The sequence below is a fragment of the Cydia splendana genome, chromosome Z, assembly GCF_910591565.1.
Source record: "Cydia splendana chromosome Z, ilCydSple1.2, whole genome shotgun sequence".
Classification (NCBI taxonomy): domain Eukaryota; kingdom Metazoa; phylum Arthropoda; class Insecta; order Lepidoptera; family Tortricidae; genus Cydia; species Cydia splendana.
The window spans coordinates 16,721,945-16,740,250 of record NC_085987.1 but is presented as its reverse complement, the minus strand read 5'-3'; the positions used below and the strand labels follow the sequence as shown (position 1 = coordinate 16,740,250).

General features: G+C 36.0%; 1 protein-coding gene across 17 annotated transcripts in view; it reads left to right on the top strand.

The window, feature by feature from the left end:
- Positions 1-18,306, top strand: part of LOC134804722 (TLD domain-containing protein 2) — a 146,463-nt gene that overhangs the window by 56,263 nt on the left and 71,894 nt on the right. For 10 of the 17 annotated variants that reach the window (XM_063777891.1, XM_063777894.1, XM_063777890.1 and 7 more), the window contains exon 2: positions 5,733-6,399. The exons of the other annotated variants lie outside the window; for them this stretch is intronic. In XM_063777891.1, the coding sequence (XP_063633961.1) occupies positions 5,849-6,399 (551 nt within the window). In that variant the 5' untranslated portion in view covers positions 5,733-5,848. The remainder of the gene's footprint in view (positions 1-5,732; positions 6,400-18,306) is intronic. 17 annotated transcript variants of the gene reach the window in all.

Genomic DNA, 18,306 nt, shown 5'->3' with positions numbered 1-18,306 from the left:
TTTAATGTTTGGAGCCTAACAATATACCACCCATGTTTAGCGAGTGTTGGGCCAAACTTGTATGGGAGCGGAACATCATCCTTTCGACACAAACATTATTAATTTAGACCCTAAATGAAGACACTATTTGACTACCTACTTACCTTACATTTTTTATCAATTTCACCATTGTTCTAATCTTATATCGCAGATCAGATACAAACTATTAGTCTACCACGTACGTCACGTGCCACGTACCACGTAATTCGGTGGCTGGGCCACTAAAAACAACTGGGAATAGGTACATTTAATAAATCTAGAAAGGTCAATCACATTATACTTTTTATGAAGCTTGAAGCATGCTATTAATGTTTATAAAACAAAGTCCCCCGCTGCGTCTGTCTGTCTGTATGTATGTATGTTCGTGATAACTCAAAAACTACTGAACGTATTTTCATGCGGTTTTCACCTATCAATACTTAGAGTGATTCTTGAGGAAGGTTTAGGTGTATAATTACAACAGACTGAGGTGAAATGCGATTTTTTATTCCCAGTTGTCCTCCGTGGTTATAACTGGCAATATTGTCCGGGTTGTTCCGGGTAGTAACAGGACACAGGTGTCTTTTTTCCCAGCGAGTTCTTACAGTACACGTACAGGTGGGAACAAATAGGAATGGACCATTTATTCGGATTATATTTTTACGCCTAAAAAGTAATTAAAACATGTACATAAACTATTAGCTACCTGACCGAAATAGCGAGTAAAGTTGTTGGTGGAAGATCGCGATAATGAAGTGTCGGATGTCGGGCCCTCTCGCTGTAGGTTAATCTCCTCGATGACATTGAGAGGTCGCGGATGCCGGTTACGTCTCGTCTGCACTGACTGACTGACACTTAACATACGAATGTTGCCTTTGCTTACTGATATATATTTTTTTATAATGACAACGACTTAATAAACCACTGGCTTTCACAACATGTCTGAATTAAAATTACTTACTATTTTTTTTTTCTTTCTTTAGGATTACCAACAGATAATACATCTTACATGCTCTTAAATCTATATAACAATCATGACTGATGCTTATCTAATTATAGGTAACCACAACTTAAAATTACTTACTGTGACATATTTAAGCAAAAAGCACCGCGTTAACTTACCACATTTAGTTACAGTTTGCTTGAAAACAGCGAATATTAAAGAACACCCTGTTATTGGAGCAATACTACAAATAAAATAATCGTTAACACAATCGTAAATTGCATCGAATAGGTATTTCCATCACGCTCCCTATGATAGAAAGACCCTAAACTAATTAAAAAAACCCTAAAAATATAGGTAACATTTTGTAAGTAAGCCCTCTGGGGGCCGATTTTTGAATTTCGATCGTTCGATTTCGTCACTCGAAAGTCGGTGGAAAACGGCGAAATGCTAATTTATGAAATACGAGCGATACAAATTGGGAATCTAGTGGTGTTGACCACTCGTTTTCAATTCTATCAGTAGAATTTAAATGCCTAGCAGTGGAGATATTATTGAACGAAATACACAAAATCGAGCAGTCGAATTTAAAAAATCGGCCCCCTGGAGCCTTTCCTGGTAGGTCATTTGAAGAACAATGGATTAACATTAATTCGTATATTTTATCTCGGTTTTTAGGGTTCCGTACCCAAAGGGTAAAAACGGGACCCTATTACTAAGACTCCACTGTCCGTCTGTCCATACCAGGCTGTATCTCATGAACCATAGCTAGAAAGCTAGACAGTTAAAATTTTCTCAGATGATATATTTCTGTTGCCGCTATAGCAACTAATACTAAAAAGTACGGAACCCTCGGTGGGCGAGTCCGACTAATACCTAATTGGTTGTGCTTGATTATGATTTCTGATTGAATTAAGTTGAACGGTTATAGGTATACCGTTGCGGGGAGTAACCCGAGTGACGCGTATTAGGTAAGCAAATAAGAAACCATTCAACGGAGCTGAAACCTTACACAATCCCCGAGGGGTACCTACATTACTACGCGGTTTGGTTTACATCTGATAAGTATCCTTTTAACTAAGCTTTTTGGTAAAATCTTGCGCCATGTCAAATTTTGTATAGAATCTACAAAATACGATATTTATTGCAGTTTGTGTTGATGTAATGTTACAATGTAATGTGCATGTCGATTACGTTGTATTCGTTCCTATAAGTATGTATATGTTTTATTTTATGTCCAAGTACTATCTTTAGATAAGGAAAAAAAAAGTTTTGAAAAATACGCGTCTTGGTCCAATACTTTTCAATACAGATTCTGGCACGTAAACGGTTAGCTATAGGTACAATGCGGACAGACTTTCCCACGTAATTGTATAGTTTTTTTTATTTGTATCTTCTAGTGTTCCACCATATACTGCATGAAAAATAGACCGTTGATTTTGAATGAGTATATACCTAATTAGTGTATTAAATGAAACGAAAATCGAAGATTTCGTTGAATTGGAGAAGGCCTTTTATTTATAGGCCTTTGGACGGTAGGAGTTTAAATATCTACGTGAATTAATTTTTCCACCCCTTACCTGTATAGCTGTAGCGGCTGTAGCATTTCTAAAGCTACCTCTCGCATAACTTATTACTCTTATTAGTTTACACTAGCGACCCGCCCCGGCTTCGCACGAGTAAATCTAAACAAATTATACACCTAAACCTTCCTCAAGAAATCACTCTATTAATAGGTAAAAACCGCATGAAAATCTGTTCAGTAGTTTTTGAGTTTATCGCGAACATACATTGACACAAGCAGAAAAACGCGGCGGGGGACTTTGTTTTAAAAAAGTGTAGTGATGTGTTTACATCACATACCTTATTGAATAACAGTGGTCACTGTGATCCTGACTTGGATAATGTCGTGTAATTATAAATATAACATATGCGCATCAAAAATGATTGCAATATCTGATATTTTGTACTTAAAATGACGTAGTACCTAATATAGTGAGTGACTCGGTAGTATTTAGCGTGTTGATTTGTTTTATGATGGGTAATGTAGGTTCAGCGACAATTAGTATTCTAAATTGGGTTGTGACCTTGCTGGCGCATGGACGACTGCTTGAACGTGATTTTGTTTATGTAGCAAGCAACTACTACATTATCTTAATGTAAAGTTTTATCTTTTTTCACGTTATATAAATTCCATTTTCATATGTTAGGTACGATGTCTCTTCGCCTTGCCACAGACACCGTTTTAACTATATGCTATGGTTAACATTTCTAAAAATAAACAAAATGCAATAGAACCATTTAGCAAAGCATAAAACGAAATCCATTTATGCGCGAAGGTGGCAACTTTCCCCGCATAACAGTCAGGTTGCGCGTGCGCCGCCGCGCCGGTCGCATACTATCTATGCAATTACGAAAGCTACACCACCTGCTTAAGGCAGCGCCGATACTGCCTTACTCGATTTAGACCACAATCGATAGTATATATATTTAATTACACAAACGGGTCTACCGCGAACAATGAAATTATATCGCGGTAGACCCGTTTGTGTAATTAAATATGTGTACAAAACGCGAGGGTTTAAAGTGTTATATCACAATCGATAGTGTTTTTGCTCCTACGAAGAGCCCATACGATATCAGACACATTCAACAAATAATGTCTGCATAATTATCCTGTCAAACTGGATCATAATCAGCATATTTCCACACAAAATGCATAGAAATGAATAATGAAACCTATTGTTCGTCCCTAAAAAGTACATATAATCACAAGTACTCCTGACTCCAGACGAACTTGGTCTCCTGCGAATGAAGGGTATTTTTTGTTTTTGTAAAAAGAAATATAAATGAGGTTTCATTTAGAAATACTGATTTAGGTTATATTATTTTAATTAATTTATTTATAATAACTTGATAAGAGTAAAATTGATATAATTTAAGAGCTGTTTTAAATGTTTACCTACACACATGGACTGTAATCTCAGTCGGAAGCCGCAATAACAGGAGTCGATATTTTTTTAGCTTAAGGCGGTCTACCACGCTCTCATTGAAGAATCTAAATTGCGTTACCTATAGCATTAAATTGTGAGGTAAAAGTTATCAATATAATTCTTGCTTGTACAATATATTGTACATAATTGTGCTTTATTGATGCAGAAATTATTAGTCTAAAAGTGACCAACTTCAGGATCATTATTTTTTTTAAGTAAATTATTCTAATGTGTTTTGTCGTCAATAATTTTTTAACATTGAAAATGATGATGACATCTATTAGGAAATAATTATTTTTATTGTAAAGTTCTAAATTCAATTCAATGAATTAACTATATGTACATAAAATCAATTAATAAATTGTTTTATTAGAGAAAATTTCTCATCTGTTATTATGTTATTATTGCATAATTATAATAACAATATCGATGTTATAATGACATTTAAATTTCGAACTTTACTGAAAAACAAAGCAATCTGATTTGACCTCTATTCTTAGGCAATTAGGCATTAAAACACTCGTATAACTCTATTATAAAACTTACTTTTGTTTCATAAAACCACTCTCATATTTTAAAGCCTTACATTATGTTGTAGTCACATAAACTACTGCTTGTACAGTCAACAACAGAGCTATGAATACAGGCAAAGTGTCAAAAATATGTATACAGTACTTTATTGCCTGTACATTAAGGTCGTGTATTTTTGGCACTTTGCCTGTATTCATAGCTCTGTTGTTGACTGTACACTACTTTCAATCTAGGCTGTAAGTATACCGATTGGGTGCCTCTCATGCCTTCATTTTATACCAATAATAAACAAAGTGCCGGACGTAAATTTATTTGGCTTAAAACTATATACACCTGCTCATGTGAGATGAAATGCATACGGACGATACAAAAAATATTGTAAATTCAGCTCATAAATCCTCTGCCCTGCGAGCATTGGATTTAAATTTACTCTTGTTAACAAGGTTTGGCCATATTTTCCTATTGCACAATGTATGTAGGTACATATACCTACTATATAAGTCATATGTTCATTAAAGAATCCTAATGCAAAAAATGCTTTGTTCCTTGTACAGTGAGTAATTAATTATGTGAAATAACATGCATGGAAATCGCGTATAATTCATTTTATTGGAATAGATTGATAAATTAGAGCCGTATAATGGTAAGTGACATAGTAAATTTGTAGGTACCGTTACGGTTTAATATAGCCATTCATTGGCTGCCATTAGCGTTAACTAGTTAACGCATTGTCGGTAAAGTGAGACTATTTGTCAGCCGGAGAATGCCGCGGAATGCTACTTCGCCCCATATTGCGTACGTAAAGTGCATTTTGATAACTTCACAAGCGGGATAATTTTGCTACTAGACCAGAAGCATTTCATACTTTGGCAACACTTCAGCTACTGCAACGCTTACCTCTAGCTTGCTTACTGTTGCTACAGTAGAAAGTGTCTCTAGTTTACTAAGTAGATGCAATTTTCATAATTACTCCGCATTCGAAGTTACTCCAATGCACCTTATACATAGGTATGCCTACTTTATTTACACATATATGTATATCAACATTCCCTTTTAGTATATTATTTCATCTATACCTTAAAGTCCCTAAGGGCTCATTTAGACGATGCGAGAACTCGCATGCGAGTTTCATTACATTGCGGGTTTTGTTCGGTCGGTTGAATTGGACGTCTAAATCAGCCCTAATACTGTTTCACATTTGCCATTGTCACATGTATGCCAGGACCGAAACGTTATTATTATAATAGTGGTAAAATACTGCAGTTTTATATGGAACGTTATCTTGAAAATGGTGGAGTAGTAACAGACATGCAGTTTAAATAAAACTGTGTTTGAAAGCTTTTGGAGTGCACTAATATCGAGCATGATGAGTGGAAGTGAGCCCACGCTGACAGAGCCGCCGGTACCGCTGGCGCTGGCTCGGCTGCAGGGCCGGCCGGCGGGGCGCGCGCCGCGCGGGCTTCGCTCGCACCGCCCCAGCCTGCCGCTTGCCAGCCTGCAGGAATCCATCGACGAGACTCCGCGGCGCTTTAGCGACGAACCATTCACGCCTGATACAGATGACGACGAAGCATTTTCCGATATGATACTCGCTGACCCGCCGAGAACGGCGGCTAACGGTCGGCGAGCTTCTGACGCAGCTTTCGCTGAACGATATAGACAGCTGAGCGATTTTGACGGCCCTCCGCCTGATCCCCCCCGACGCGCTTCATTGTCAGTGTCCGTGGGGGCAGAGGGGTTTAGTGACAAAGGTCGCCGTCGGTCTTGGGCGGCACGCCTGCAACTGGAGCGTAAGAAGAGACGAAAATCAGGAGGAGGGAACGATACTGACGAGGAAAGTGACACACCTGTATACATAAGGCAAAAAAGGCCATCTTGGTGGAATGTATTCGTGCCTGATAATATCAAAAACAGGTTAGTATATGCATTATTGTGTATTGTTATTGTTTCAAAACTTCTGTCTGGCGTTAAGGTCACTATTGACAATACGCCTAAACCCATCATACCCTCGGAGTAATTAACAATGGAGCCGCCATTAACAGGCGTTCCCCTCTGTCGAAAAAAGGCGGCCAATGGTCAACCACATGTCAACCATATGTATGGACTGACGTTTATCTGACATGACGTACCTATACATTTGATGTGCCCCTCCCCCGCAAAAAACGGCAGACTATTTTGTACCGAAAATTTTAGACATGGCGGCTCCATTGTTAATTACTCCGAGATCATACCATACCATCTAGTGAAAAACTAAGTGCCACCTTGATATTCAACATCCAACCGAGCTTTTTCACACTTATGTATACCCCTAGGTATCTACGCGTGTGCGAGTTATTAACTAAATATTATGCTGCTTGTTCTATTGTATTATTTCACATTGATTTACACAATTGGCTATTACTATAAGCAACAGTCATAATAAATTAATCATTCATTCCTACTTCACAATTAAATTAGCTAATCACTAATCAGTAAATAGGTGAACAGTACCGTGTGTAGAAGTCTTGCAAATATTATCAGTAAATTTTACCTAAACAGGATGCAATAGAAAGGAAATAGGAGAGTTAATAAAATAGTTCACCATATCTATAGTTGATTTCCTTGACCTAATGGAGCATGATTGTTCATATCTGCGTTTGCTCTAGTGGCATTAGTTACTTTCAGGGTCACGTAACCCCACCAGTAAATACTATAAACTTATATTGCGAGAATTTTCTTCGTTATTAATAACTATGATATTTATTCCATGATTCATCGTTCGATTTAAAAGTACGTTTAACACGTAATACGCGAAATAACCGAGTAGAACGATTTTCAACTGATTCGTGCTGACGCTGACCTCTCAGCGGGCCTGTTTCTTGATTTTTATTATACATAGTACATTTCAATGCAAGTGTGTAAGGTATGTTATTATTCACGAGTCCCGAGATGTCTTTTATGAGCCGTAGGCGAATAAAAGACACGGGACAAGTAAATAATAACACTTTCACACGTACATTGAACCACGTTTTTTAATACATTTGCGAAAAAACTCACAATAAAACAAATATTGGTAACACGAGCATTACACTTACAGTTACAAATTTTCTCTTGAACTTGAATGATATTGTATATTATATATTATTCAGCACTATAAACTACGCTCAGCGTTGATTTACATTGCCAAAATAAATCACATTAACTCATTTCATACAAAAACACTCTTACAGTTGCAATTTAAGATAATTATTTTGATTCAACTAAATATCAAGTGAAAATGGCGGGCGCTGGTTTTACTTTTTATTTTTTCATTTTTTCTGTTAACGACAGCCAACGTGGCAAGTAGTTCCATTCAGCCAAATAAAAAAAAGTTTTTTAGTGATATATCGTATTTTTATAACGTTTTATAGGTATAATAACAAATAAATATTTACTTTATATCGTGTAACAATACTTTTTGTACGTAATAAAACTAATAAATGTCTAATGGCAAAATAAAAATATAAAGTTTTTAAACATCCAAACTCTTTGGTGTGGACGTATCAATTACGGTCAGAATTTAATTTAAAAAAGCCGGAAAAGTAAAAAGAACAACTTTGCGAACGCTAAACAGCTACGTAAAGTAGCACTTTTTGAGCAACTGTAATAAAAAATATTGTACAGACTAAGATCTAGTTTATTTTGGCTTTCTTGTAGTCTGCTCGGAACAAGTGCCTCAAGTCTATTTCCTTAAGTAACGTTTAAAAAAATATAACGTACAAAATGAGTCGATATTATCGGTTTCCACTGTTTCCAGTCTACAATAGGCAGCCAAGTTTCAGACCGCTCGTTTTGCTTACCGTGATGACAACCAGCTCACGTGATTTATTTGTCATTAGTGTCATTACTTTTGTAAAATAAATCAAGTCTTTCAAAATCTGAAGCTTTTGTACTCTATTGGCATTTGATGTTAACGAAACTTGTTTTTTTTTAATTAACAGTCGTATTTTGTTCCCGAGTAAAAATTCAGAGTCGTGATTTTGATTTCGCGGTTTACGTAAGTGTTTATTTCTTGTCGCGTAGGCCAGATAGGTACATGTTTGCAAGAGAATGTGTGTGTACTGTATTGTGTACCTACGTGACAAATTTATGATTTTAGTCATCTTGATAAATTAGTAACCGACGCTATCTAGATTTACGTGGGCATTATGTTATCTTTGTACAAGTATACAGTTTTTGTTCTTGAAACATGACTTATACAAATATTTATGCCCGCCATGCCGCATTTTCGCTCTGTTATATTTAAATTATATTATATTAAATAAAATATTACTTTGTTTTCTATCCATTCTCAGGTTAGGAGTATTATGTGTGTTTGAAAACAATTTGTACTGTAACACTCTCTAAGATAACCTTTGGGTAAAGACTGTGACTGTTTTACTATGGCTACACTATATTTTTTTAAGTGGTTACATGAAAAAAAATTAGGTTATATTATAGTCATTACTTCAGTAGTCACCGGATTCAGAGCGGTCAGTCATTGTGTAGGTATTAGCGGATTTTCTTGTATTTAATGATGCTGCAATATTAGAAAGTATGTATAATAAGTACACACAACAAATAATTAATGCATTTCAAATCACAGTTATAGCATAGCTCACGTTATCGCCTTAAGCAGCTGCTGATATCGCAAATCAATTTAGATTTAATCGGATTGTTTGTATTTTAAGTCTCAACTTTTTCTTTTTCTTCTGTGATATGAACTTTGAGTAATAATCTAATAATAAAATGATTCTAAAAACAAACAAGCAAAAAAAAATAGGTAGACTTCTTTCCTCAAAGCCCTAAGATAAAAAATACGTGAAATATACGTGTGGTGAAATATACGTAATCATATTCTATAATGACTAAATATAATCCACAAACTCTTATGTTTACCTTTGCGGTAGTCGGCTGTAAATAAAACTGTAATGCATGTAGATACATTCACATCACATTTACATTAGTTATTTATAATATAACCTTAATGATACGTACATTTATTTAAATTAAAGGTGCCCTTTTATTGTTTGTATCATTCGTAGACGATAACGTAACTTAAATCATGCTGATTAAGTTTCATGATTAGCTGAATGTTTTCGCCGTTTTCGGATAAAATAGTAAGCATAAAGGCAGGGACACACTTATCCCACGTACGCAACGTATGCAATGCATTATGACAATCTGAACCCTGAAAGTTGTATGCTTAGAAACATACTTGTCATGCGTTGCGTTGCGTATGACAAGTATGTTTCTAAGCATGCACATTTCAGGGTTCAGATGTCATAATGCATTGCATACGTTGCGTACGTGGGATAAGTGTGTCCCGAGCTTTATATGTGTACTTACAACTTTTAGTTTTCTATTATCTATATTGCCCCTTCCTTGTTTTTAAAATTATCTGCTTTTTTCCTATTTAGCACGGAATCTATCAGTGTGTGTAGCCCGACACGCACTTAGGTAACAATTTCATTAGAAGCTACATATGTATGAACATGTATCTGTCATGATTTCTCTGGGTCACGGTTCGACCGCGCGCTGGTGGGTACCAAGCGTGGCTAGCCTATTCATACCTTCACTCAACCTACATTATGTTCGTTTTTTTCGTTATTGGTACTGTCTGTACATGTTCAATTGTTCATGCTTAAAAGAGTTTCTAATTGAGATCATAAGTCAGTTGCGTTCATGTTAAACAAATACTTATATAATAATATGTAGTTACGAAATCTCGGCTATAAGTCATACTTATACAGAAGCCTTTCTAGGCGGTTTATTTTAGCGTGTTCTATTTACTTAATTATATGGAAAGTTGTATAAGTGAACAACGTACAATTTGCTTTCTTAGTCTTACCTGTGGATTCTTGTCATTATTGTTAAATCTATTATTAAAGTAAATAGGTGGTGTTCCCATACCTACTATTATCGTGTCAAAAATAACATATATTCTCCAATGTCAGAAAAAGGAAAAGCAAATTACTATCTTAATCTACGAGTAATCTGTGTATGAATCAGATAATCAGTAGCTGTCTTCCTGCCTATAAACAGATGCAACTTTCGTTCCTGCACGTTCGACCTCTACCATCGCCCACATCTAAAAATAAGATCCGCAAACATTACTCGTACATCCTAATGTGGAATATTTGAAGGTAAACAATAATCCCACCCAAAATGTACTTGTAAGAAATAGGCCAAGTTTTAAATTGCTACCCTGCTATACATAGATGCGGCGGGTTTGGATGTGTACCGTAAAATGGTCCTAATTTGCTCCCCTGTGGGTAATTATGCTTCAAATCTGTAAAACATTTAACATCTAATAAACATATTCAAATAGGGATAGTACTGGAAACCCTCTACCGTGCACGAAATAAAGCACCAGTTTATTATTAGAAATAACATAGATATAGCATAACATAGAGATTTATTACTTTTATTAGGCATAGATTCCTAGTCCGTACATTCCTAGTGTAGCCATTTCAAGTGCAACGTCACGTCGCACTCGTGTCATCGTATTCGAACGGCCCTAGCGCCCTAGCAGTACTCAACGCAGTGTAGGTACACCTCCCGTTTAAAAATTAAAAACTACAGGAAAAATGGTTGTGTGTGCAGTGAATGGGTGTCACAACACATCATATAATAAAAACAAACCGCCTGATACACCCGATTTCACGCGTAAGTATCGAGTTTAATGTGATGTTTTAACATAATCGTAAATACAAAAATTCAAATTTTCGTCAGCCGCCATTTCTTATAAATGTTGCCAGTGTAGTGAATATTTTTTTCTCTAAATGGGACATGACGTCTACATTCTAAAATAAATACGCTTAATTGAAGTTCTTTGTATAATTATAGAAAATTATAATTAAGTTAATTATTTATTTAGTTTTTTTCTTATTTTTATTTTGTGTAATGTTCGTTTTAGATTTCCGACTGATCCGCTTCTGTCTGCAAGATGGACGGAAAAATTGGACTAAATCGGAATGACGCAATATGGAAACCGACTAAACACAATCGAATATGCTCTGTCCATTTTAAATTTATTTTTATTATTTTATGCACATTTGTTAAATGTGCATAAAATAATAAAAAAAATAAAAAAAAAGATGTTGTTAAAATCCCCCTACTTTGAGGGAAATAAGTGAATACTGGCAACATGTTTTTATTTTTGTTGTTTCAAGTCACTCACTCAAAAGAAACATACATTACAAATACCCCTAGAAACTTTTCCGTTCCCGCGACGCCTTTATAAAGGATGGTCCAGACATAGAGGCCGTTTGTAAATACATAAGTAAATTTCTACGTAACTAAAATAAAGTGAGAAAAATTGAATTACATATTCAGTTTTACTTTTATTTACAGTAAATATGCTAAAAAAATTACAACCCAACATGACCTTGTTTAGCACATTACTTGGAGCGGAATCAACTGAAAAGTGATTTTCTAGATTTAATTGCGATGTCCTTAGAAATTCGCTGCCAGATTCGCTTCATCGCTGGGATGCTGTTAGCTGGCTTATTCACAGTCGAGAGAAAAGTGTCTTCATTAGTGTATCTAGTTCATCGTCCGATTTGTAGTATTTGTAGCCCGCTACTTGTGTCGGATCCAGCGGTACATATATTTCATCATCTAAAACGAAGAAGAAATTTCGACCGCTGGGAATCCCATAATTAATACATCGATCTGCCCTTGATTGTATGTGGGGCAGCGTCTTTTCTTCCTGCTTCGAATCCCAGCTGCTTTCTTTACTCGCCGATATGTAGACAGGGTTAAGCCAAGGCGACGCGGTTAGATTTGCTACGATTTTGACTCGCCTTCTTTAACACTTTCTTTTGCAGCCTGGGCGGGTTAATATTGTAGTCGGTTTTAGACCAGGAAGTGGCTTGAGTCCTACTTGACGTTTGTCTACGTACCGTTTGGCGTTTGATCACATTTCGGATGGTCTGGTCAGGTACATTTTGCTTGTTAAAGTGATGCAAAGTCGGTACACGGTTTTCAGAATAGCGCCTGTAAAATTCTATTATCGACTTAGCTCGGTATTCGGGCTCGGTACCTACGTTTCATTATAATTTTTTTACAGGATTTAATTTACATAAATGCAAATTAGGATAATTTTACAATAAAATGCATTTAACATTTTAATCCAATTGTTTATTCTCGTAGTCATATAAACGGCTGCAAAAAGCGGCCTCTATCTCTGGACCACCCTTTGGGCAGACAGATTCAATTTCTACCGAACTTGACCTCTCTTTCACCTTGGTGGTTCAGGTCAGTGGGGTAATGTAAACAAACATGTTTGTTTTTGTTATAAGTTCGGTATTTCCGAATTACAAATAATAAAAAGGTTAAACATAGTGGATGCGTGTCCTTTTACATTTCAGACATAGTTTGATGAAAAGCACTAGCTTTTACATGTAAAAAAAGGACACGCATCCTTACAATAGTTTGTAAGGCACACCACATGTTCACGGATTAAGTTCAGGTATTGTCTATGACGCCTGTTTTTTAATGTTCCGTAGCCAAAATGACCGTCTGTACAGACAGACGGTCATTTGGAAAGACAGCTTTCCGTATGCCACAGCCACTTAATTAAAAAACTGTAAGGTATATTTTAATGAAATTTGGAATATAAGTGTATTTTGTGAGTCGCTACTTAGTTTAGAAGTTAAAATAAAATAAAAATGTATTTTCACGGGGCACTCCCTGCATGTAACTAAAAGTTAAAAACATGATAATATTTAGAGTTAGACCAAGATAAGTCTGCAACGATTTTGATAGCACACGCAGTGCAAGTGTTATTTTAAACTTCAAACTTCTATGAATACGTCATAAACGTATAAATAACACTTGCACTGCGTGAGCTATAAAAATCGTTGCAGACTTATCTAGATCTAACTCTACCTAATTTCAACGTGTGGCACGTCATTCGATAGGTCTTTAAAAAAACTTTAAAGGAAAAAAAAATTAAGGTGTGAATACTTTCCAATTGATCGCTTCGAAAGTAAAATAAATGTGGTCACCCCCTTCCTCTAACTTTAGACCGCATGTACAAACAAAAGCACTTTCCACGAATTATTTTAAACATTGTCGGTTGAGCCAATAAACTTTTCTTTTTATTAAAAATACGCAAGTAACGCGAAGCCTTTTTGTTTGTAGGTATTGCTTTTTCATATCGTATGAAGATATGAAAACCTACATTATTCGGGGCCGGACACGCAGATAGCCGGATTTTTATTTGAAAGAATTAGATGACATAGGTCATAGACAATATCTGAATTTATTACCTGACCATAGATATTCCTGCGCTGAATTTTTGATAATTTCAGCCCTGTGTCGTGCGTCTTAACAACCGAACTTGGGCAGCGCTACGCGGGGCAGTGCTGCCGTGACGTTGCTCATACAAACGCACAACTTATTATTTCATCACTATTCGGCCTCCATATCACTATGATACTGCAATCGTGCATTCACCTATGATACTATTTTTTTTAACTAGTCCAAGTAGACGTGACTTCATGTTTATTTTATATGAATTAAATTTACATAATTGTAGTAAACATTATGTTTGTAAACGAATGTTTAAAATGGTATACACCTTGCGCTTATGTTATTGATTTAATGTACATTAGTCGATGCAGTTTACCATGCGTATTTCTTAATGAAAATAAGCTTAGGTAATAATTTCAGTTAAACGTGTGGCTGCCGTACCTGCAAATATTACTTTTTTCTCGTTGAAGTAAAATATTTTATTTTGTGTTAATTATAGAGGTATATTTATATACCTTGAAAATTGGCTACATAAACTACACTGTATGTGTTGACGATAAAGATGTACTATTGAGGAAAGAAACACAGTATAGCAGTCATAAACGCTACGATTTAACTCCCGACTCGTGGTCATAGGACATAGTTTTTCGAAATAGTTTGTACAAAGTAAGATAACCTTAGTATTGTGTTTCGATCTATTTGAGCTCCTATATAAATAAATATATTTGATGTAGATGCAAAACAAATAACCCGGCAGCAACCATTGTTTATTTATTTATTTGCGATCTATTATTATCAAGATATAATGCACTTTGCTAAATTAAGATTCGGTAGACATTTGCGCGGCGGCGGCAGCGTCGCGTCGTTGGTTTTATTTCGATCTCACTACTCCCAGTCACCTACTGATGTGTATTATGGGAAATGTGTTAGCAAAATTCGCATTTCGGCAATCTGTGTTAGGCTGACTGGACATCTCGGAGAGTTGCCAACTCAGAACATAAATATTTTTCCGGATATATACATATACAGTCACAAAAAGTAAATAGTTCATAACCCTATATTAAATATGAAATCCTTATTATGTTCTACTAGTACCTACCTAGTTTAAATCTATGACCTGATTGCTGCTAAGTAAAAGAAAGGAAGGTTATGTGTGTGATCTGTGTTTGTATAATTATGTACAGTACCTGCAATAATATGTTACTCTTCGAAGGCGGCAAAAATATGTGACACGCTCTTATGGCTCTACAAATAAGATCGTGTCAGATATCTTTGCGGCCTTCGTTGTGTAATATATTATTGCAGGTGACTGTACAAAACAACCTATTTGATGAATGACATGTTGTTAAAGGCGATTTTTTTGCGTCAATGACGAGTGACGAGAAATCACAACGATGGTTTGTTCGTCAAAAATGTAGGTACTTTTGGTGACTGTACATTATGTTTTCTACAAATCTACACATCCGTGCATCTTATAAGATAGAAAAATTAAAAGTTTTCAACAGTGATTACGAAAATAGTTATATACAAGTTCTCATTATTAGATTGAGCTGAAACTTCACATAAATATGTAAGTTGGGTGACGATGCAATATAATAGTGGATGCAATGATGTGTGTTTTTACATGTTTTTTTTTTGTACAACAAAGTGTTTTACTACTACTACTACTAATATTACGATCGAGCTGTGATAAAACTACGCAACCTAATTGTTTTTATTGGAATTGTCGAGATGAGTATTAGTTGCCTGTTGAAAGAAAAGTACTTAAGTACTGATTAACAGTCCGCCGGAAGGTATCGGCCTGTCAGTTAGAACAAAATTTTGACAGTTCCAAACAACTGACAGGCCGATACCGGCCGGCGGACTGTTAATCAGTGGGCCCCTTTACAGTAAGCGATAAAAACTTAATCAATTTGAATGTTTTGATAAAAACTTATACTTTTGACATTGTATTTACGTCTTAACAGGTTTGTTATAATTTACACCATAATATTGTTTTTATTAGAAATACAATCGCGGTTATATGTTTGGCTGGCAGCCAACGACGCATTTCGTCGACGCATCTGTATACTAGCGGTAGCTCGTGCCTAGTGCTTCAAATCTATACTGATTCGTTTCACTGAAAAAACGTAAAAAACGTTAAAAGTATGTATTATTATATAATTTATCGTAAATACAGCAAGATAATACAAACGACTGTAATGTTGGTGTTAATAGCCTTCCGTCACTACTGAACTTACTTATACGTACGTTGTTATTGGTATTAACATTTAACATACTTTTTTTATACCACGTCGGTGGCAACTGCCATAAAAACATACGGCCCGCCTGATGGTAAGCAGTCACCGTAGCCTATGGATGCCTGCAACTCCAGAGGTGTAATATGCACGTTGCCGACCATTCAAAAACCTGTACACTCCTTTTTTGAAGAACCCCATACTGTAGTCCCTCGAGAAAACCTCGGCAGCTCGGAGCTCATTCCACAGCCGGATCGTCCGCGAGGGTGTGAGGATGGACACCCTGCTGATAGCAAACGGTGGTGCGGTGATAGACAGCGACCGTTGGCATCATGTCAAACAATCAGAACAGACTTAAATTCTTCATTATTTTATTAATATTGATTAAACGTACATTTTTCTATTTATTTCTCAAATATCATGAAATTCAGGTCGAGACTTCCACTTAACTACACTCTGCAAAGATAATGGCAGCGTCCCCTTAAGAGGGACTAACGCGAAATTCTAGTTTTTATATTGAATTTTACACGTTTTAATCAAGACCACATGCCATGAAAGTAAAAACACTTAGAAAGTAGACTAAAATATAAGAGGATCAACTAGCATCAAAACCTGAAAAGGTTAAAGTTGACTCCATAGAAAAAATCACGAAAAAATGTCTAATTTTCATTTATTTTCAGTTGTATGTACATATATGTCCTGTATACCATAACCGTATAATTTTAGTAAAAACTAGCTATAGTCGAAGGAGCCGAGGAGCAAAATTTTAAACAAAAGTTTATTTTCAAAGATTTGTCTTCTAATTTCCTGGCTTTCCAGGGCTGGCAAAACGCTGGCGTAGGAACCGCGGAAAGAGGCCGGCCTACATGTGTCACGGCGAAGTGGCCGCGGTCTCGCCGCGCCGGTGACAATGTTGCCGCACACAAGGACGGCCACATTCATGCTCTGCTTGCGAGATGTATGTGTGTCACACATTCGTATTTATTTATTGCAAATGTATACGCTGTACTCGGCCCTTACCATAATATGCCCTTATAAGGTATAAAGGTAAATGGATTACTCTGTGTGAAGTTAGTCCTATCTACACCTACTTGAGTATTATACTGTAGTTTAAAAAAAAGCAAGTACTAATAGTCTACGTCTACTTTATGTGCGTAGTTTTTAAGATGTTATAAATTATTTGTGTTCAATGTGTATTACCGGAACTTGCCGTCTTCCCTTCCCATCTACTCTACCTAGTAGCCGTCAAAATACCCTACTGTGCAAAACAACCTACTGAATATTAAGTTTATCTAATCTACAATAAATACACTACTTAAATCCTAACCAATCGGTTATTCTTAAAATATCATTTTTAGGTTTCTCATGATAGGTATTAAATATTGATTTATTTCTCCGGAAAGATATTATCCAATGCTAACGTGTTCGCTTTGTCTATCAGTTAAGTCAATAATAGTGTAATATAAATATGTATGTACTTATAAATACACTTAAAATTTAATTTTAATTTAATTAGTTACCAAAGTCAATTACCGTATATTTTAATAAAGAGAATTACATACATGTTACTCAATGTATTTTGCGCAGAGATTGCCACTACGTTTTTAGACAGTTTATAATATTTACCTATATAATTATCAAACTCTATAATATATCTCGAGTGCTTGCCTTTAGTCTCTACGTCAGCGACATAAATTAGTTGGCGTGTAAATTGTGAGTGAGAGAGAGGGAGGCTAGATGCAAAAAGGAAATTTCCAATCATTGCCAGCATGAAGTGATTATCTTTACATCTTTGGCGCTAAGATTGGACTTCCTTTCAGCTTAAATCAGTATCTATATAGATCTGCGTAATAGCCTGCCCGCCTTGGTCCACCGGCTACGCGTCCGCCTATTATAGGCATAGAACCGTTTACGTGGTATTTATTAGGTCAGGCCATAATTAAAAATAGATATATAATGGATCTAGTGATATCGCTTCCGTTTTGTCCACCGGGACACACTCACAAGTGCATCGGATAAAGTTGGCATGATTTTCTGAACAGTGATAGAGGATACACACAATTAGGACGTTTGTCGTATCGTTTGCGTCTCGTGTACGTGTATTCGAGGATGGATGTTCATTTCCTTTCCATTGCGCCAATTGCGCTCGTTTGTGGACGGCACTGGACTAATTGTGGAGCTGCGCAATTAGTAAACGAGCATCGTGGATAGCCGCGCACCTCTCTGTATTCGTACTTGCAACTTAACAATATAATTCAATTTGACAACATCTTCTATTTTACATATCACAGACAGAGGGCAATTCCTTTCACTTGATACTCAATTC